General features: G+C 33.8%; 1 protein-coding gene across 1 annotated transcript; it reads left to right on the top strand.

Moving 5' to 3' along the window:
• The first annotated feature begins 18,658 nt into the window (after positions 1-18,658).
• On the top strand, positions 18,659-21,624 carry LOC148855335 (purple acid phosphatase 8-like). The gene is made up of 7 exons (XM_088985128.1): positions 18,659-19,106; positions 19,654-19,810; positions 19,915-20,022; positions 20,644-20,771; positions 20,904-21,032; positions 21,132-21,199; positions 21,294-21,624. The coding sequence occupies exons 1-7, from the start codon at positions 18,909-18,911 to the stop codon at positions 21,505-21,507; spliced, it is 1,002 nt and encodes a 333-aa protein (XP_088841254.1). The 5' UTR covers positions 18,659-18,908; the 3' UTR covers positions 21,508-21,624.
• The last annotated feature ends 366 nt before the right edge of the window (positions 21,625-21,990 follow it).

Raw genomic sequence — 21,990 nt, 5'->3', positions numbered from 1 at the left:
GAAAACTATTATATAATTAAAAAGATTAATTAAATGATGAGATAATTAGTTAACTAAATATAATTTAATTACTAAATCTTATTTAATTATTTAATCAATTAATTATTAACTTAAAAAATTAGTTAACTAATTAAGTTAGTAATGTAATAAAAATTAATACGAATTAATAACATTATTTTAATATTTTTTTTATTAATACAAGTTTTTTCAAAATAAAGTTAATACAAATTAATACATGTTTACTAATAAAACAACAAAAAATTATGAATGTTTTAGTTTCAAAATTAAATATTATAATTTGATATCCATTTAAATTTCATTTAAAAAATAAAATGATACTACAAATTTGTTGGTAAAATTAAAAAAACTAGAAAATTTATTAGTTTTAAATTTAATTATTATTAATTTTAAATCCCCTAATCCATTTAAAATAAAAAAATTAACACTAGATATAAATTTATAAAAGTTAAAACAATCTAGTGAAAATAAAAATTTAAACAATTAGGAATGTCACAGTGCTCTTTCTTGGGATGCAACTTGGGTGGGTTGGGCTGATTTAAGGGTCAACCCAAGTCCAACCCTAAGGTCGAGCTCAGGTTTGATCCAACTTAAGGTCAAGTTTGAGTTTACCAACCCGAGCTTAACCCAACACATATTGAGTTGGGCGTGTTAAGCTTTGTCGGCCAATCAGATAGAATATATTGATAATATGTAAATATATATGTATATTATAAAATGTTGGGCATGCTTAGTTTGGATCTGACCAAGGCCTCAACCCAAGGCCTCAACCCAAAGCCTAAATTGGGCTTGAGCTTTTGAACTTCAAACTGTCCAACTTGAAGGATCGGGCTGAAACTGGGCTGAGATTGGGCCCACCCAAGTAACGCCCCTAAATCCTTTTTGCCTCAAATTCTTTTAACATGAGTCCGTACTAGTTATATGTGTATATATATATTTTTTCTTTTCCCTCTTTTTTTTTTATTATTATTATTTTTATACAGAAAGGCTTTAGGCCCAGAACCAGGCTAATACCCATATCATACGTGCAAAGATTGGCCTGGGTCCGGCCTGACCCATGATCACCCTAAATCCATTTACATAAATGGATCAGATTTGGATTTTAAGGATTGCCTCAATTTAATAATGGGATTGGTGTGGATCAAATCTTCTTCGATCCAATTAAGATTTGAATTTGATTAATTTTATATAATATTTATAATATACAAATATACAATTACACATGTACAAACATGGTTTATGACTAACAAATCAAATCTTAACAATTTTTTTTATACTTTTTATCTTTTTTCTTGATTGTAAAGATGGTAAAAATGGACTTGGATTAAATCCAGAATCCAAGAAAATCTAAATCTTGTCTAAAAACCACTAGATCCGATGGGATTTCGGTTTGAATTGAAGTTTCATTAATTAATAATCGGACTGAACTGAGATGTGGTTGGATGTCCAGTTTGAATCTTACCTGATTACTTCCCTAATTATGTATTGGGGATCATATTTTGGCTTGAATTTCTATTTACCTATTTAAAACATATAATTTCATGATCTCATATGGCATTTTCGGTCATCTCTTCAATGGAAAATGTATTATATATGTATGAGAATCCCTTTGAGTCCAAACATAAAAGATCCAAAATGTTCATGTTCCTATGTTTAATTATTCTGTAATATTTTATATTTATATATTTATTTAATTTATGAGTCGACCCATCTATATATATATATATATTAAAGTAATGATTAACCCTCTACAATCTAACATGTGGCTCATTTACATTCAGACACCTGACATTCCAAAGATTTGAATAAAATGAACATGTGTTAAATTCTGATTAGTAGTAATTCAAGAATAGAGCTCACTAGACATCTTTCAAATTCTGATTAGTGGTAGTTCAAGAAAAGAGCCCACTAACATGGAGAGGGGAGTCTACCACCATGCAGAATTGTGAGAAGTGGGGAATCTCCCACTTTCAATCATTTCCTGAAAAAAGGAAACTGTGCTATTAATTAATGTTAACTGCTAAACTAATTAATGAATTACAGCTATTGATTACTAATAATTATTACTGTTAATTACTTCTAATTAATTAATTACAACTATTAATTACTAATAATAATTACTGTTAACTACTTTTAATAATGATAATTACTGATAATATTTCTCATTATATTTATATTAACTCATATTAATTATTTTGAAAATAAATATTTAATGTTAATTATTTATATTAGAATTATTATCAAAAATTATAATTCATACATTTTTATGAAATGATTAATTGTATTATCATTATCAATAATTATAATTAATTATTACTAAGAATAATGATTTCTGATAAAATTTAATCACTGATTATAATTAATTAATGATAGGTAATAAGTATTTTAAAATGTTAATTATTAATCAGGACAAAATCATTTTATATTAATATTAATTCATATTAATTTATAAATATATAATTAGTGTTACTTATTTACATTATTATTATTATAAATAATTATAATTAATACTATTATTATTCTCCAATAAATATTTATTTGGTTAAAGTTAAATTATAAACTTTCAATTATCCATTGTTGTTAAACTAAAAGAATTATAAAAGCAATTATTATTTCAGGAGTTAACTAAAAATCATAATTATAACAAATTAATTATTTCATATATAATAATAGTAATAATAATTTAATATTACTGATTTCATAATTATTAATATATTATTAATCTATATTATGCAATAAAGACATAGAATAAAAAACATATTCAAATTGCTACTAAATGAATGAACTAAAAAACTTTGAGTATTCCAATTGACTTGAATTTGACACATCAACATGCCCAAAATTATAATTTCAACCTATATTTCCTATTTCTATCCCCCAATTCCCATAATTCAAACTACCATTATATTATGTACATGTTTCCTTTCCTTTTTCCTAAAGATAAATTCTATCTAGTCTACGTGCACTATGGGGAGCTTAGACTTAAAATCCGCAACCATGATCGACCAAAAGAAACGTTGCCACCTAACTTGGAGGTGACTTCCATACTTAAGATGGTCCCATTATTCTTCTTTCTTTCACGTTTCCTCTGTTGGATGGGCTTTGGAGTCCTGATTATATTATTAGTTGATTGTAGCCATACATGATGATTTGATTGTATTCATATATTTTTCATCTCTTACTTCAGAGGATAAATGCATCTGCAAATGTTGTTTGGCATGGATTGTTTTTCTTAGCAACTTATTGAATGATTTTCTTCCTTCTTTGCCTCTTTGAACGGATATCACTTTAATGCTTTTTATCCATTCATATGTCCCTAAGTATTAAGTAGTATTGGTGATATTGTTGTAAACATCTATCTAATTTTAATATTTTATAAATAGATTAATGATTTCAAAGTTATTGATACTTTTGTGGAGGTGGATTACTCAACAGGACATTGGATTTTTATTGTTAAATAGTAAATTTCAAATTAAATGATATTGTAATTGCCCTTACTTAGTATGGGGTCATTGTCTAGATAAAATATGGTAAGTCTCTTAAATCAAATAAATAGACTAACCTAAATGTCTATTATAAATAATTAAAAAAATGGAATAATTCAAATTAAATCAAATAATTACTTGCTGAAAATTACTGAATTAAGTAAATAATAATAACAATCAATTATTTATAGAAATAGTTAATAATAATAACAATCATCAAGTACTTAATTAAGTAAATAATAAAAAACCAAATAACAATCATCAATTATAATTAATGTTTATTCAAAGCATGCCCCATAATAATTACGAAATAAGTAATTAAACCTTAAATAAGAATCAATATTTATTAACAGTTATTAAAATTGTTAAGCCAAATCATTAATGTTTATTCTTAAATGCAAAATATGAATTAACAAATCTATTATATAATAATTTTAGTCCATTGGTAAAATTATTTTAAGTAAATATTTAAATAATTACAAATTTAGTTAATATTATTACTAAATAACAAAAATTTAAATTAAATACTAAAACAAATTAATAATAACAATAATAATAATAATAATAATAATAATAATTAATTTTACGGGTTTGACATATAAGGGTCAATTTAAGCGGACCTATAGACTGTATGAGTGTCTTAAAAAATAACAGTTTATAATATATATATATATATATATATAATTTCCCTGGGATCATGTATAAACGAAGTGTGTCGAAGAAAGGTGTTAAATTATTGAACTGTAATAAAAAAAAGGTCGCTGTCTAGAAATTATGATGTCCACCGACGACCTGTTTTGATATTACAGCCACTGGGCCTACCGTGAAGTCTCGAAGACATCAACATCACACAGAGTGGTTGAATTATTAGCCAGTAATTAAGAAAGGTGTCCAAGAACTGTTTTAATTGGAATAGAACACAACTCTCTGCCTCTTGTTAAAACCAACGAAGCTGATAAAAGACTACCCTGAACCGTAATAGACTCAATCCTGTTAAAAAAGAAATAGAATGAGGGTAAAAAGATTCAAACCTCCCTTGAATTTTCTGATAAATACTGTAACCTCTTCTTACTTTTTTCAATTAGGCCAAGTTTTCCCTGTCAGCAGATTTTTGGCTAATGGAATCATTAAAATGTCATATTTACGCATGCTATTTTTTCAAATTTTCAATCTAATGGAATCATTAAAATGTCATTGACGATGGTGATTTTCAGACTAAAATGAGCATCCAAGGCCAAGGGACATGATGCTCATTAGATTTTGATCCATAGCACCAGAGAATACTTGGTCATAGAAAGAGCTACTGTCTTTGTCATTTTGTTGAGGCCTCTCTTTGCTACTTTACCTTTGAGAAAATCCCCAATCAGTACCTTGTACTTTTGCTTGAGTGATAGATTTGGTTCCTCAAACTTTAAAAAGGTTCATTTTTTTCTTTCTACCATACTATCGGACTTCATATACTGCAGATTCTAGTCCGCTCATTCATTTAAGACGTGGAATTTGAATCCCTTTCATTCCTTCAATTATCGATAAGAACTAAGATAAGAAGTCAAGTTTCATTCAAATTAATCATTTTGACTGACTATTTTTACGTAGATGATAAGATAATCCAATATCCGAACTTTCAAAATGTGACAATCCAGTATTCAAACTTCCAAAATGTGACAATCCAACACCTGTCGTTAACCAGTTTGTTAACCAACCATTAAGTAACATTTGAAAAGTCAAAAATGCCTTTTGAATGCCATCTAATTCTCTTTACCAACCATCCAAACATTAACAAAAAACAGAACAATCGCAAATCCTAACCTCTTCTATATATTCAAAAAAGTTGGTGACTATTTAGAAGAATCTAGAATTTAGGACTGTTCATTTTATTTGTCAATTTTTGGATGGTTAATAAAGATAATTAGATGACATTCAAATGACATTTTTGACTTTTCAAATGTCACTTAACGGCTGATTAATGGACTGGTTAACAACAGGTACTGGACTGTCACATTTTGAAAGTTTAGGTAATGGATTGTCACATTTTGAAAGTTTGGATACTAAATTATTGCATTTTAAAGTCCGGGGACCAAATTATCACTCTAGCCAAAATACAAGGTACTGATAAGGAATTTTCCCTTTATCATTTTTTTTTTATCAAAAAACTTTTGCATCATTCTTGTCCCTTTCAGGGGTGCTTCTTTTCTATCTTATTTTGCTCATCTGCCATTCTCTGAAATGGGCTTTGATTGCTTCAACTTTGAAGCCACAAAGCTGTTGTTCCATGATTTACAATGGGAAAATTACTGCTATGTTGCTTCTTTTCTCTGAGCTTTCTGTTTCCATCTATATTTTCTTTTTTCTCCAGGTTGCCCTATCCGTTTACAAGAGCGAGAAAGAAAAACAATAGATGACGTGGCTCAGTTGAGGTTATTATCCTTCGAGTTTTCTGATCTGTGTGTGTTTTATTCCTAGGATTTGGATTCAAAATTGGGATTTTCGAAAGATATTATCAATTTGTGATGTCACATGCAAATATAAGAAATTGATAAGGGAGGGGAGGTCAGGTCTTTGTCTGATGATATCACCCATTAGGGGAGGTTTTAGTCCAATTTGGGGGGTTTAAGTATTTAGTAGAAATCTGAAGGAAGTTTTAAGTCTTACCAAAAAATTAACACTAAAGAGATAGAAAGGAACCGAATGTGAATAGATCTCCTGTTGTCAAGAGGTGATATTTAGTGCTGTCAATGTTCAATGGGTCGGGTGTATCTGATGGAGTCGAGTCAACTGAACCAATCAATTATAATGGTTTTGGTTTCATGTTTCTGTCTTCATTATTAATTGGGTCGATTCAAGTTTTTGCATGTCTTGAACTGGTTATTTTATTAAATGTATAATATTTATTTATTTATAATTTTATCTTAATATATATTTTAAATGGTATATTTGATAGATAATAAAAAAGATAATATTGGTTAAAAATGCTTAATTTAGTAACATATAAATAAGTTAGTATTTTTCTATCATTTTTATTAAGGTTATATTATCAAAATTTAAATTTTAAGTTATTATTTAAATAAACAAATATAGTTTTCAGTATAATTGGGTTTATTGGGTTTGAACCTGATAGACCCAAGACCCGACTATTAACTGAGATGGTTCAAGGTCTGTGATTTTGTCCCGATTAATAATCAGTTTGGGACTAATTCTAACTTAATCTGAATCAGACCCGATTCATTGACATCCCTAGTGATATTTGATTAATGGTCATAAGTCTCCACTTCCAAATGAAAAATTTCAAGCAAGAAAAATCACAAGTTAATTCAAAAAGCCTTGTTTTTATGAAGTAATTTCATTTTCTTTCGTGTAGAAGTATGGTAGTGCAACTGAGTTAGATTTCAAATTAACTTTGGATTACTTTTGTTATAGATTTCACTTTGTTTTGTTTGTTTGGAGAATGGAGGAAATAAAAAAAAAAACTAAAGAAGAATAAAATAAAACCCAAAGCAAAAAAATAAAAGCAAAATTTTCATTTGCACTCCCACTCAATTGAATTTATGCCCAGTTTGATTTTTAGTAACTGTGGGTCCCATGGTAAATCAATTTTGTCATGGGTATCACTTACCGAGATAAGTAATGCTCATGTCTTAGGTGGGTAAATAACTTTTCTGCTTGGGGGAGAGTTGCCAAAACATTATAGGACAAAATTGCTCATTCTAATAATAAAATTTATGGGTAAAAATGGTCAATTGTTTAATTTACTTGAGTAAAATTTATTATCAGAAGAAAATGAAAGAACATTTACCAAGTTAAGTGCATTTACCTAGATAAATGGCTTACTGAAAAATGAATGAGGCCTTAATACAAATGAAATTACATCACAAACAAACAAAGCTAAAGGTTTCATTATTTGTTAGATAAGATTGGTCTAAGATGCCTTGCCCCACACTCGTCTAAGTCCTGGTACAAAGAATACATGGGCTTTGAGGACTTATTTAATTCTAGATGAGTCTAATTTATCTATATCTATATTTATACTGTTATATATTAGAAGTAGTAATGAGATTGTGGAAGTTTTGTTTGATTAAAATATTCCTATTTTTTAATTTGTCTCTTTAATTGTGATAGTAAAAAACATAATTTGTATTACTATGTTTCACCTCATTCAATTCCCTCTCATCAAGTCTTATATTTAAGGTATTAACTCTCATTAATACACAATTTAAAATTGATATAAAAATTGAATTTTCTGTTTGGTGACAAGCCAGTAATTCAACCATTTAGGTTAAATGTGTCAACCCTTGATGTCATAATTAAATAATAAAAACTAACAAGGATAAAAGCACAAAAATACAAAAATTTTAGAGAAAACATTTTGGCACATCTTTGATATCATAGATCATATTAAATAAAAAGTAAGTGTGATAAATAAGAATTGCTTTTATACACTTAGAAATATAAAGGGTTGTAGAAAAAAAATATAAACATATTATTCCTATTATCATCATCATCATTTGTAATTGCTACATGCAAAGCATGTGTGCATTTTCTAGTACTATTGTAAAAATTGAAAATAATTCCTTAAGGCTTATGGACTTTTTCTTGACTAAAATACTCCTTCTGAATTTGATTCCTCTCTTTTGCAAGAGTAAAATTGTAATTCAAATACCAGTTTTCAGTCCATTCTATTACCTCTCATTAAGCTCCCATAATTAAATAGTATTTGACATTCTTTCTTATTGAATCTTATCTTATTTCTCATCATTAAATTCAATTAATTAAATCCATGAACAATAATTTTAATTATATAAAAGCCTATACTTTTAAAACTAACTTAGAAAAAAAACCATTGTTTTTCAAGTGATAGGCAAGTAGATCAACCATTTGGGTCAAATTTCAAGTAACAAATATTTAACGATGATGCCATATTTATATAATAAATTTAAACACAGATAAAATTAAAACATGAAAATTTGTAGAAAATTTTAGGAACATCTTTAATGTTATATATTTGCCATATTAAAGAAAAATAGGTATGATACATAAGAAGTATTTTTATAAATTATGAAAATGAAATACAAAATTTAAAACCAACCTAAAAATGAAACTATTTTACTGCCTAAATGGTGGGTTAGTTGCATAAGAATTCAAGTCAAATGGATCAACCTAAGATGTCATAGTTAAATAATAAAAATTTTGAACAAATAGAAAAGTATACAAATTATGGAAAATACAAAAGTTAGAAAAATTTAGACACATCTGTAATATAGTAGTTATATTACAAAAATCAGTGTGATAAATATGAATTATTTTTATTAATGATGTAAATGAAATACAAAATTTAAAACAGATCAGAAAATGAAATTGTTTTCCTATCGAGTAGGTGAGTCAATGGTCCAACCTTTTGGATCAAATTGGTGCATGATGTCATAATTAAATAATAAATACATATTAGAGAAATAAACACAAAAAATAGAAAAGTACAAAAAATTAGAAAGCATATTGACACATTTTTCATATTATATGTTTGTCATGGATAAAGAAAAATAAGTGTGAAAAATAATATTTTTTTACTAATAATGGCAATGAAATATAAAATTTGAAAGGGCAAATTTCATAAAGTACCATTATGATTTAGGAAATTGACTAACTCTACCCTTACTGTTTATATATTGTCTTAAAGTGTCCTTAAGTTTTCTAACAATGATCTAAAATCTTCCTTGCCGTTAACATTCTGTCACACTAAATTACATGTGACATCACATGATTGTTATATTTTTCAAAAATTCCTAAAATAGCCTCTCTAACAAATTGTCTAAGTCCACTCCATCTCCATCTCCATTCCCATTTCCATTTCCTCTCTGTTTCCCTCATCGACAATAGCTTGCTGAATACGATTAGTATTAGTATTGCCGAAAGCCAAAAGAGATGAGGAATCCAGAAAAATTGTGAGGAGGCGAAACGAAATGAAGAAAATTTTTGGAATATCCTTTCTCTCTTTCCACTCATTTCCCTCTCTTTAAAGCACTAAAATGTAAACCCTCTCTCTCTCTCTCTACATCACTTGCTCTCACTATCGAGTGTCGTGACTCCTTCACAACATCTCTCTTAGGGGAGCGAAGTTCATGGGCTAATTGAAAGATTTTCTTTTTCTGCATTAATTGATCCTTGTTTGTGAGAAAAAGTCATGAGGCTTCGTTTTATTATGGTAAGTGTTCTTTTGGTTTCTTGAATGTGAACAATCAAGTCTTCTTCTATAAGCTTTTAGCTTCATGGGTTTTCTCTCTTTTGTTCGTTGGGATGTGATTCAAGATATCCTACTAGAAATTACAAGCCATTCTATTCTAACAATTGGTTTAAACTCAATAGTCCAGCTCCATCATTTTGTGGACATAATATGCAGATAAGATGCAATTTCCCTCAGAATGGGAGAAGAAAAAGCATATAATTCTTGTAATAGAATGCTAGAGAGCTTGAATTTGTCCAATTATTAGGAAATTTCATTGATTTAAGCACAACTTCACAAATAAACAAGGAGCAACAGTTCCTAGCTGAACGGTTCCTACCTGGAAGGTGGTCGGATGCCTGGATGAACAATTCCTACTTGGAAGGTGGCGAGTTGCATTGCTTATTGGGGCGACCTACAAGGAAACAGTCTCAGAGTGCCCGGGCTTCTTTATCCGGGGTGGGCACACCAATGCTTAATTTAGAGAGCTGAAAGTAAGAGAGCTATGTTGTGCATCTTCCTTGTGAGGTTGGAGGTGAGGCCTTTATATAGGCGTTGTTTGGCGTGGGCTTTACGCATCATGTCGAGATCTTCAGGAGGTCATGCCTAATTGGCCTGAAGTCCTCGGAGGTAGTTGTGCACATAGACCAGTCTTCACGCCTTGCTCAGTCTCCTCTGGAACATTCGGTATAGGGGCCAACTTCCGAGAGACCTAGGAGTGATGCGTCATGCATTCAAAGTTGGTCGGCGAGAATGTCTCGCAGGTTGCCACTTGGACATCAATCAGGTCGGCAAGCCCTCGAGGGAGGTTGCTCCTCATGTCAAGGTCACTTCGGCTAGTGACGAGGTGTTATAGGTCAGCCCTGGGCGAGGTGCTGCTAGCCGCCCTAAGTTGTAGTCGAGGCCGCCAGGTTGGCAGAGGAGGCATGTCTTCACATCGGCGGCAGAGGCAGGTGGCCAAGTCGGTGGCGAAGATGAATCACAATCTGGAATTCCATCACTTTAGCTAGGGAAAGTCATTGCTTAGGTGGTGCTTGGGTGTCATCCAGCTGTTCTGAGATACCATGTGTCATGATGTCACTGGAGGGCCAAATCAATCCTCATCAATTGCCCCCCACTCCCGAGCTGAGGGCAGCTCGGCGAAGGGAGTAACTTGTTTCTTTGGCTTGGAATGACTAATTCAATGAGCTTGAAGCCATAGATGTTGGTCCAATTTTTCTCCCCAGGTCAGAAGAGTCTAAGTGCTGAATGTAGCCTTACGTAGGACCTCGCCGTTTTGATCGTTGTGGCATGAGAGCGAATTCATCTGCTCGAGGAGAGGTGGAGCATGTACCTCAAAGACATCTACCTTATTAGGGATGCAACCGTCAAGAAGTTTTGCAATTCGGCTAAGTACCTCAAGAGCAAAGCTCATCATGCCATCCTCAAGAACAACATGAGTCACTCATCAGGTCGCTCCACTCAGGTAGGCTACAATACAATATCTCTCGAGCTGGTTCTCGAAAGAGTAGGCGAGGTTGAAGTAGAGCCTAAAACCAAGGTATAGGTCGGAAATTTTGCGTATCTACAACGGTGTTGAAAGCGAACTAGTTTTCCCTTCCTTCATTTCTTTTTCTCTCTCTCCGTTTTTTGGTTAGTAGCAAGATGTTGACATCCTTTGAGATTGACTTAAGCATGCTTCCGAGCTAGATAAATGGGGGGGGGGGGGGGGGAGGCCGACCTTGTGAGGCCGGTCTTCCTGTTGTTGATGTGCTTCAAGGTTAGTTTAAGGGCGCCTTAGCTAAAAAGCGGCATGACTTTCCCTTAGAACTCAATTTGACTAGATCGCCAAGCAGATGGTTGTTTTGTAGTAGCCTTAAATGTGGTTTCTTCTATGTCATCACATGGGATTGGCTTCCCCAGGTAGGTGCTTGCGAGATCATGGCTTACATGTACCACCTACTCCTGAAACTGGTGGCTACTCGCTCCTACTAGAGTCATGGGAGGCTCACATTGAGGGAGTGGCTCTGTTGTCTGCGAGCCACATACTCTCATGGGAACCACAAAGGGTTCGACCTGTAAGGCCGGTTCCACATCTAGTTCACTTCCAACTCTCATAGGAGCCATACAGAGCTTGATCAGTAGTGAGGCTTCACAGTTTGGGCTGAGAGATAATCTGGGCCAAATCGCTGAAGCTCGCCCAGGCTAGTCATTCATGTTCTGCCCCCCTTGTAATGGCTGCTGATACGTATGTTGTTGCTGATTTTAGCCGGTGGTTCAGTACCGTGGCTACACTGGCAACTCTACTAACTGTAGGTCGCTACTCTAGGAAGTGCTAGGGGCACTGAACTTACTTGATTGTCATGAAGTGGTTCCCAAGGTTCATCACGGATGCTCTTGCCCCCCAGTAACTGATACTTCGTTCTTGATGTTAGTGCTGCTCAAAAATATCATTGAGTTGATAAAGGTGAAAACCAAAAGGGTGAGAACTTAGCTTTTTGTTGCGTTCCCACAGATGGTGCCAATTGTTGTGTTCGCACAAAAGGTGAGCTTTCAGTAGCTCCCTGGATGGTAGGGGACTCAGATGCCTAGCTGAACGGTTCCTACCTGGAAGATGGTCAGATGCCTAGCTGAATAGTTCCTACCTAGAATGTAGTCGGATGCCTAGTTGAACAGTTCCTACCTGGAAGGTGGTGAGTTGCATTGCTTATTGGGGAGACCTAAAAGTAAACAGTGTAAGAGTGCCCGGGCTTCTCTACCCGGGGTGGGCACTCCAATGCTTAAGTTAGCGAATGTGAAGATTTTGCGAGAGGGCTGAAAGTAAGAGATCTAGAGAGCTATGCTTCACATCTCCCTTGTGAGGTTGGAGGTGAGGCCTTTATATAGGTATTGTTTGGCGTATGCTTCATGCATCACGTCCGAGATCTCCGGGAGGTCGTGCCTAACTGGCCTGAAGTCCTAAGAGCTATTCGTGCACGTAGACCAGTCTTCACACCTTGCTCGGTCTCCTCTAGAACATTCGGTATGGGGCCAGCTTCTGAGAGACCCGAGAGTGATGTGTCATACATGCAGAATTGGTCAATGAGCACGTCTCCCAAGTCACCACATAGACCTTAATCAGGTTGGTAAGCCCTCGAGGGAGGTCACTCCTCACGTCGAGGTCACTTCAGCTGGTGACGAGATGCTACAGGTTGGCCCTGGGCAATGTGCTGCTAGCCGCCCTAAGTTGTGGCTGAGGTCGCTAGGTCGGTAGAGGAGGCAGGTTGCCAAGTCGACGGCAGAGGTAGGTCACCAGGTTGATGGCGAAGATGAATTGCCATTTGGAATTCCATCACTTTGGCTAGGGCAAGTCATTGCCTAGTTGGTGCCTAGGTGTCATCCAGCTGTTCCGAGATGCCATGTGTCATGATGTCACTAAAGGGCTAAATCCGCCCTCATCACCCACCATCATGTCAAATTCAAAAATAATTTAGGAAAAAACCAAAAAAGAGTATAGTAAAAAAGAAAAAAAAAGTCTTCCCCTGCCGAAGTGTTGCTTCTATTTAGAGTAGTAATAGTAGTTTGGTTGTTGTTGTTGATGTTATAACTTGTAACTGGAATCTCATTGTCTCCTCTTGTTCTTGCTCCCCAACAACAATGCAAAGTAAAATAGAATCCTAAAGAAGAAGCACCGTGTAAAGGTCACAAACGAGCTCCCTATCCAAAAATCTCGAGAGGAAGGTCATGAACGAGCTCCCAACCCAGAACGTCCTAGCATAACCAGCAGGATCAGAGATCACCATGTAAAGCATTAGAGATGGACACAAAGTCAGAGATGTAGATGGAACAGCGATCTTCTTCCTCATCTTCTTGAAAATTTTCATTAGCTGGGTTTTATTTTGAAAATTTGAGGAATAGTGGAGGGAAAATTCAATATTTCGTCCTTCTCCACTAGTACTTACCGATGACAACATTTGTTAGAAACCTTGAGGGTACTTTAAGATAATATGTAAATACTAATTAAGGGTAGAGTTAGGGGCCGTTTGCCTAGTCTTTTTTGAAAGATCTTCTGGAAGCTCTGACAATCTAAAGACGATGTGAGCTTTTGCATCAAGATCTTAACAGCTTGAAGACCATTTGGTTAAGGCGCATCTTTTTGCACGAAGATGAGTTGAAAAAAGGCAAAAAAACTCAATTTGGAACTTCCTGAAAATAGCCCGAAATGGGCTTCCCGCATTTTTTCGAGGACGAGAAAAGACCAAAACACGGTCTACCGAGCTTCTAAAAAGTTGACAGTCGGCGTAGAAAGACACACCATATGGGGCCTTAGTCAATTTCCTAAACCATATGTATATGATAACAATTTTGAAATCAGACCTTCAAGGAAAAAGAAATCAAATGATGCTTATGATTACGAAACAAGGAGACTTGGAAATCAAACTAAAAAAAAGAGTGACTTGAAATTCAGACTGACACCAAAAACAATATAAGAATGAGGGTAATAAAAAAATATAAAAAAGTGTGACTAACAAGAACTATTTGTGTTAATGATAGAAATAGAATACAAATTTCAAAATTTAAAAATACATTGAAAATGAAAATGTTTGTCTATTTAAGTGGCAAGTTAGTGATTCAACAATTCAGGTCAAATAGATCAACTTATGATATCAAAATTAAATAGCAAAATTAAAAAAAAAATTGATAAAAAAAATTCAAAAAATTATTTGATATTATATGTTCATCATATTAAACAAAAATAAGTGTGATAAATAAGAATTATTTTTATTAATGATGGAGATGAAATATAAAACTTAAAACTTAATAAAATCAAGCATTTCTTTTTCATCCAATTTGTAGGTTAATGTTTCAATCGTCTAAGTTAAATGGACCTATCCATGATGTCATAATTCAAAAATGAGCATTTAAAAAATAGATGAAATAAAAAATGTTATTCAAAATAAAAAAAATTGTAAAACTATTTTGGTGCATTTCTATTATTTTATATTCTTCATAATAAACAAAAAGTGTGATAAATAATAAATGCTTTTATTAGTTATAATTAAAAATAGAGTATAAAAAATGGATCAAAGCCTTTTTAGTGTTTGACAATCTGTTATCCTAGGCTAAAGGATTTTCTTTTGCTTTTCTTGTATACGTCTTATATACCATCTTCTCATTAAATTATACTTTTCCTTTTTTCAAAAAAATAGGAGTATAAAATATAATAAAAAAAGACAGCTAATGTCTAAACTATGATCCTACAAATTGAACCAAATGCTTAAATTGGCTAGGTCACCATCTTCTCATATTTGTACGTTGTCATTCATGGGGAGATGTTCCCAATATACTGTTGTAATGTACTATGGGTAGGGTTTGGATAATATCTTTTGGCTAGCAAATGTGGCCTGATAATGTTATTTGAGTTAAAGTCTTTTTTGATTGCGCAAGCAGCTTGATGGGGAAATGAACTTGTAGCGGCTGGAGTGGACAAGGGGTGTAAGGGGTCTACCTTTTTTTTTGCCAAAAATTATGAAAAAGAAAAAAAGGGAAAAAAATAAAAGTAGAAAAAAAGGGAAAAAAGGAAGAGGGAAAGGAATCTTTCAGAAGCATTTCTACAGAGAAAGAAGTTTTGATTTAAAAAGCAGCAAAGGCTGCGTTTAGAAAAGATGTATATAAGTGTAAATGCAAATATATAGAGTGTAAAATGGTTCATATAAATTGCAAATTGGGTTAGTTTTACACTGACAAATTTATCATTTTACCAAACAGACTTTTAGTTGTAATGAATGCAAACATGAATTCCAATAAATTATTATTATTTTTTTATCAAAAACCCACTTGAATGCAAATTTACTTCTTTTTTATTGATGTAATTTTACATCTTACTATCTATGTAAATATGCATTGATCTATCATTTGTCAATGCATAAATGTGATGTTACCAAACACAGGCAAAAGTGAATCAGAATGCAAATTTATCTTGAACTGGGATTTACACTCCATTTGCATCGTTTCCAAACGCAGCCTAAATGACTCCAAACTATATCATCATGTGAGAACAGCCTTTAATTTGTAATTATTTTTTGTGGATATTATTGCATTGAATCATTGTCCTTGAGTGTCCCTCGTGAGAAGCAGTAGCCAACTATATCAAAAACTATTTTAAAGCATTTATAATTGATAGCACCGTTTGATAAATATATATAGTTGAAATGGTGGCACATATGTGTCATATGGCACAAGGTTAATCAATTCTTCAAATTTTCACTGATTTAATCTTGTGTCTTAGTTTAAAAAGAGTATAAATACAAATATGTAAAGTATAAATACGTATAAAATATAATATTTTATACTTTACATATTTGTATTTATACTCCTTCCAAACTAAACCTTTATTTCACATATTCATAAATTAAGAAATGATACCAAAGAACGAGAGGTGCAACTCTTGAATTCTTCGCCCTACAAACATCCACTTGGTCTCACTTATATAATTGCATAGACTCATTGTGTACTGGCATTCTTCTCATACATCATATTCCAACCAAAATGTAATATTTAATTTGTGTTTCTTCTATACGCAAAATTGATTTCGTTCTCAATTGATATTGAAACTTCAAGCTTTCATAGCATTTGGATAAAGATGACTTGGTGAAGAAAAGAAGGGATATTCGCATTTTGTTCACATATGCTGATTCCATACTTTACCTTGTTTATATTCGGTTTTCTTTTTTTATTTTTGGAATGTTCTAATTTGGTTAGTATATTCTTATTAGGTCCTTTTCCTTTTAACAGATAAGCCCACGTCTGACCTCTGATTTCTTTATACAAGGCTTTTCAACCTCAAACTTTATCTTGGCCCACCGTTTCTAAGGTCAGAATCTCCATCTCTCTATCTCTTGTGGGGTTTCAGCAAGAATGTATCGAGGCATGCAAAAATCCAGTGACCTTGGATTCCAGTGGTCTGAGCTATTTTGGAGTATAGGAACTGTAGCCTCCCACAGAATTGGTTCTTTTGTATTGCATATATTTTATTAATTTAATTAAGAAGGAACTCATCTACATGAACAAACTAAGGGGGCGTTTTAAAGAATGAATATTTTTGTTTTCATTTGTTTTTTGGAATTTTTACATCAGAAAAAAAAAACAAAAAAAATGCTCTTGAGCTCTATTTTTATTTTAAAAGAGAAAAACAAGTTGGTCCTCTTTTAAATACATGTTTTTGGAATCAAGAAAATATTGGCTTTTAAAACAAAAAACAAACTTTCTAGTATAAAAATTATTTGCTTTATGGAACATGATTCTGAATAATCAAATGTTTTTGGTTTAAAAACATGTTTTTGGTGTCATTACTTTTGAAAACAAAAAACACATACATAACCAAGACATGTTAATTTCTTGTGTTTTTATTTTAAGAATCAATTTGTTTTCAATTAAGATGGTTTTGATTTGTTTTTGGAACTAGCAACAAGAAAAACAATCTATGTTGTAGAATGCCCCCTAAAGTAATCGAATTAATTCATCATCACCATCCATGTCTTATCCCAATTATATGGGGTCAGGTACATCAATCCTGTTTCGCCGATTCGTTTTATTTAAAGCCATATCCACCGTTAAATTATTAATGCTTAAACCATTTTTTACTAATTATATACCCATGTTCTTATTGGTCTACCCTGAGTTCTTGTAGCCCCATAAATGAGTAACAAATCACTTTTATCTGGTGTAGTCGGTGGTCTTCTATGCACCTAGGTACCCAAACTATCACACTACTCTTTCTCATTTTATCACCTATTGGAGCAACTCCTAAGTTCTTATGGACATATTGTTTATTCTTGACTGCCCAAACACTCGCTCCACACAAAATGGCCTTACAATAGAATTTTCCTTTTAATCTAAGTGGCATATATTCACCTGATACATAAAACCCTATATGCACCCCTTCATTTACTTTGCCCATCCTATTCTAATTCTTTGGGTGGCATCCTCCTCAATCCCACTCTTATTATGAAGTATTAAAAGCCATAAATTAATTGCCAAGAACCACAAGGATGGAGACAGTAGTTTATGTTTAAATGGCTGAGCTGTAGAAAGGTAGTTAACACTGCTTCATCTCTGGCTTCTACGACACACAGACATGGAAGGATCGACCAAAGGTCATAGAGACAAGACAAAGGTTGACATGGATGATGGATCCCACCATGTCTGCAGTGATTAGAATTTGATGCATGGGAATTGTTGTGAGTACAAACTTAGTTGAAAATTGGCCTGAGAAGTTCAATGTTGTGTTCTACAAGCCTATGGATATCCCAAAGTAGCTAGTTACAACTTGCAGAGAAGGATGACAACCCAGAATCAACTAACCATCTCTCTCATTGTTGCGCCGAAGATAAAGTTCTTCTGGCCCACCAACACATGGATCTATTCTATCGAATATCCACTGTCTTTTTCTTCTTCTATACCATAAATAAGAAAAGATAAGATTCCTATCTTCGACAGCAGTACAGCGGAAAGTGGCTGAACTGAATTACTTATTGCTTTTTGTCTATTAGTGAAGAAGGTATTCAGGTTAATGCATGACTGAAAAATATTGAAATAAGATTGAATATTATACTCTCAGATATATTAATTCTCAATTATTTATTCACTAAGAGAGAAAAACAATACGCCACTCAGTTCAGCTACGTACTTTCAGGCGTAGTAAAAGGACTCCAAGTTCCATTTGTGATGGAAAAGGTTTGATGAACAAAGCCAAGATAACATTTTGAAGAGATCCCACCTCCATACATCTTCTCTTGAAAGCAATCGATCGATCGTCCTAGCAGGTGGACCTAGGGAAGATAATAACCTCCCCAGCCCACTTCCTGTGTATTCCCTCATCAACAGCTCCCTGTCCAAATCAGTTTGTGGCTTTGTGCCTCAGATCACACTATTCGCGTGGATTCAACTTTCTGTGCCATTAATAAAATAACAAACTTCTTTTCCTTTGATTTAATTTTTTCCCATTGTTTGGACGGCCAGAAATGAATATGATATGTTGCACATGGGTGTCCAGGTGTCCTCCTATATTAGGCTGTTGATGAACAAACCATGGGTGCGACCTGTTGCTTCACGTCAAGTAGTAGCTATAAATGAAGCACCCATCTTGCATTTCAAAGTTCAAACTGAGCTCTCTCTCTCTCTGGCTCATCTCTTCTTTGTTTTCACAGGTTCCTTGACCCTTGTAGTTAGTTATGGCTGCTGGTTTGTCATACAAATTCAAAGCTCAATGCCTTATCTTCACAGTTATTCTGGGCTTAAGTTTCTTCTCCACGCTCGCCGAGCTTCAGCGATTTGAGCACCCAACGAACGCAGATGGATCACTTAACTTTCTCGTCGTCGGAGATTGGGGCAGAAAAGGAGCTTACAATCAATCTAAAGTTGCTCACCAGGTCCTTGAATTTTCTTTCTTTACACCAATTTCTTGGCTTGCTTGCATCTTCTTCCTTGTTTCTCGGCTTTCACTTTCGCATTATTTTTAAGTAGTTGTCTATTTGAGCAAGTAACCATTTCTGTGGGATATGCTTTCTAGCATCTATGGATTATTCCATGGTAACATATCCAGTCGTCCTTACTCTCATTATTGAATGGTCTGATTGGTGTACGTAGAAGTAGAACCAATCAAAAGTCAACACAATCACAGCATCAAAGATAAGAATATAAGATTGGCCTGACGTAATAACCGAGTTTTGTGGTTCGATCACTCATCATATCCTACCCTCAATCTCTCCTTTGCGCATTTTCCACGATTTATCATTCCTGAATGTCTCATATATATCTAGTCCCCTACGCACCAACAAAAGGAGAGATTACGATCTTAGCATGCTTGTTTTTCCTTTTCCTGAATGTCTCATATCATGATCAACTCATCTTAGTATGCTTGTTTTTCCTTTTCCTTTTGTTGCTGCTACTTATGGATCTTTTATGTATTAATTACAGATGGGAAGGGTTGGAGAAAAGCTTAATATAAATTTCATTATCTCAACTGGGGATAACTTTTACGAGGATGGATTGACTGGCATTGAAGATACGGCATTTGAGGAGTCATTTAGCAAAATATATACCGCTAAAAGCTTGCAAAAGCAATGGTACAATGGTGGGTTCAAATTGTAATAATGGGTACCGAATATATGATTCTAAAAGAGTTTTATTTTCTATCAATTTGAGGGTTTTTTTTTTTTTTGTTTTACTTTCGTACAGTTTTGGGCAACCATGACTACAGGGGCGATGTAGAGGCACAACTGAGCCCAATCCTTAAGATGATTGATAGCAGATGGTTGTGCTTGAGATCTTTCATTCTTAGTGCTGGTGAGATAATTCTCCTTTTAAATTGACTTCTCTTTATAAGGGTGTTCATGGTCTGGTGTGGTTTAGAGAAGATCTCAGACCAAACCGGTAAATTACGATTTGAGAAATTCTCAATACAAATCAAACCGTTTTGCTGACATGGAAACCAAACCAGACCAAACTGTTTAATTACAGTTTGGTGCAGTTTCTAATATGGTTTGAGGAACTTTGGACAATTCTTTGATAATATTGGGCTTAGTCCAATTAAAAATCCCAAATAACACCCCTAAAAAATTGAAACTCAAAACTTTTATTTTATTATTTTATTATAAAATAAAAGAGCTTATTAAATATTTATAATTTTATACATTCAGCTTATGGTTTACGGTTTGGTTCAGTTTATAAAGCCCATAAAACCAAAATAAAACCACAAATCAATTTAGCAAAATATGAAACCTAACCAAACTGTTTTCATGTGCTGACCGAATCATGCTACAAATTCAGTTTGGTTCAACTCGGTTTTGCGGTTTGAACCAAACCATGAACACCCCTACTTCTCCCTGATTAACTTGTCATGCTTGAATCAAAACCCAAGAAGCCTAATGAATAAGTTATCCTTTCAACTCCTCTCTTATTGGATAGATTTTGTGGAAGTTTTCTTCGTCGACACAACTCCTTTCGTTGATAACTACTTCAATGATCCAAAGGACCATGTCTATGACTGGAGAGGTGTCCTCCCTAGAACGGACTACATCAGAAACCTTGTGAAGGTATAAGATTCTCATCTTCCACCACCATATTTGATATGATTGAGACTCTTTTCCATGAGATCACACAAGAACCAGAAATTTAAGAAATGGGTTATCTGCCTGCATTAATCGAATTGATCTGTGAATATATAGGATGTTGATTCAGCATTAAAAGCATCAACTGCAAAGTGGAAGATTGTGGTGGGTCACCACACTATCAGAAGTATAGGTCATCATGGCGACACCCAAGAGCTTGTAGATCAACTTCTTCCAATCCTTGAGGTAATCAAGAGAAGCTATATTAGAGAGGGTCTGTTATGAGCATTCAGACAAGAGAAGCTATATTATTAGTAAATCACATGCATTATGAACAACATGCAGGCCAACAATGTCGATCTTTACGTGAACGGGCACGACCATTGCCTGGAGCACATCAGCAGCACTGTGAGGTACGTAATTAGTTCGTTTCAACTGTTTGATTATATTCGTCAACTGCTTCTTGAGAGCAATTAAGCGAAGTTGGTTGCATACTTGGGAGTGCAGTCCAATCCAATTTTTAACTAGTGGAGGCGGTTCGAAAGCTTGGAGAGGTGACATTCACATGGGTCAAGATGGAGTGAAATTCTATTACGACGGGCAAGGTTTCGTGTCTGCAGAAGTGACTGAGACTCATGCCAAGATAGTGTTCTATGATATTTCTGGCAAGGTTCTGCACAAATGGAGTGCGTCCAAGCAGGGCTCTTCTGCAGCCATGTAGAGCTAGGCTCTTATAGCTAGATAAGCAAATAGTTCTGTATTACAATCCTACACTTTGTGAAGAGAAACAGAAGATACTTGCCCAAGTTATGATACTTATAGTATTATGATAGATTAACCTGGCCTTTATGCCTCATGACTTTTTTATTTATAGGAAGACAAAGCAACAAGTCATTCAGTTAGGGGGTGTCGATTGGAATGGACTTGGTCCAATCCGATCCACTCCGATGTGAATCCATTACAAATGGACTAGGTTCAATCCAATCCAATGAATAGTTTGGACCATCCAATTTGTTCAAATTCATTTTAATTTAGATTGGTTTCAACCCAAACCCTGTCCATTGACACTTATATTCTTATCTTATGTCAATGGACCAGATATTGGCTTAATCCAACTAAATCCAGTATAAATTTATTATGGATGGACCAGTCCAGTCCAACCTAATAAATACCTTGGACCAGATTGGTCCAATCCACCATGTCT

This window comes from Nelumbo lutea, chromosome 4 (assembly GCF_056320005.1).
Source record: "Nelumbo lutea isolate HS-2025 chromosome 4, American lotus-T2T, whole genome shotgun sequence".
In the NCBI taxonomy this organism is placed as follows: Eukaryota; Viridiplantae; Streptophyta; class Magnoliopsida; order Proteales; family Nelumbonaceae; genus Nelumbo; species Nelumbo lutea.
This window is presented reverse-complemented; position numbering and strand designations above follow the sequence as displayed.

Coding starts and splice junctions, on each gene's coding strand:
- LOC148855335 (XM_088985128.1), top strand. CDS start 18,909: ATGGCTGCTGGTTTGTCATACAAATTCAAAGCTCAATGCCTTATCTTC. Junction 20,772..20,903: donor ACATCAGAAACCTTGTGAAG/GTATAAGATTCT, acceptor GTGAATATATAG/GATGTTGATTCAGCATTAAA. Junction 21,200..21,293: donor CACATCAGCAGCACTGTGAG/GTACGTAATTAG, acceptor TTGGGAGTGCAG/TCCAATCCAATTTTTAACTA.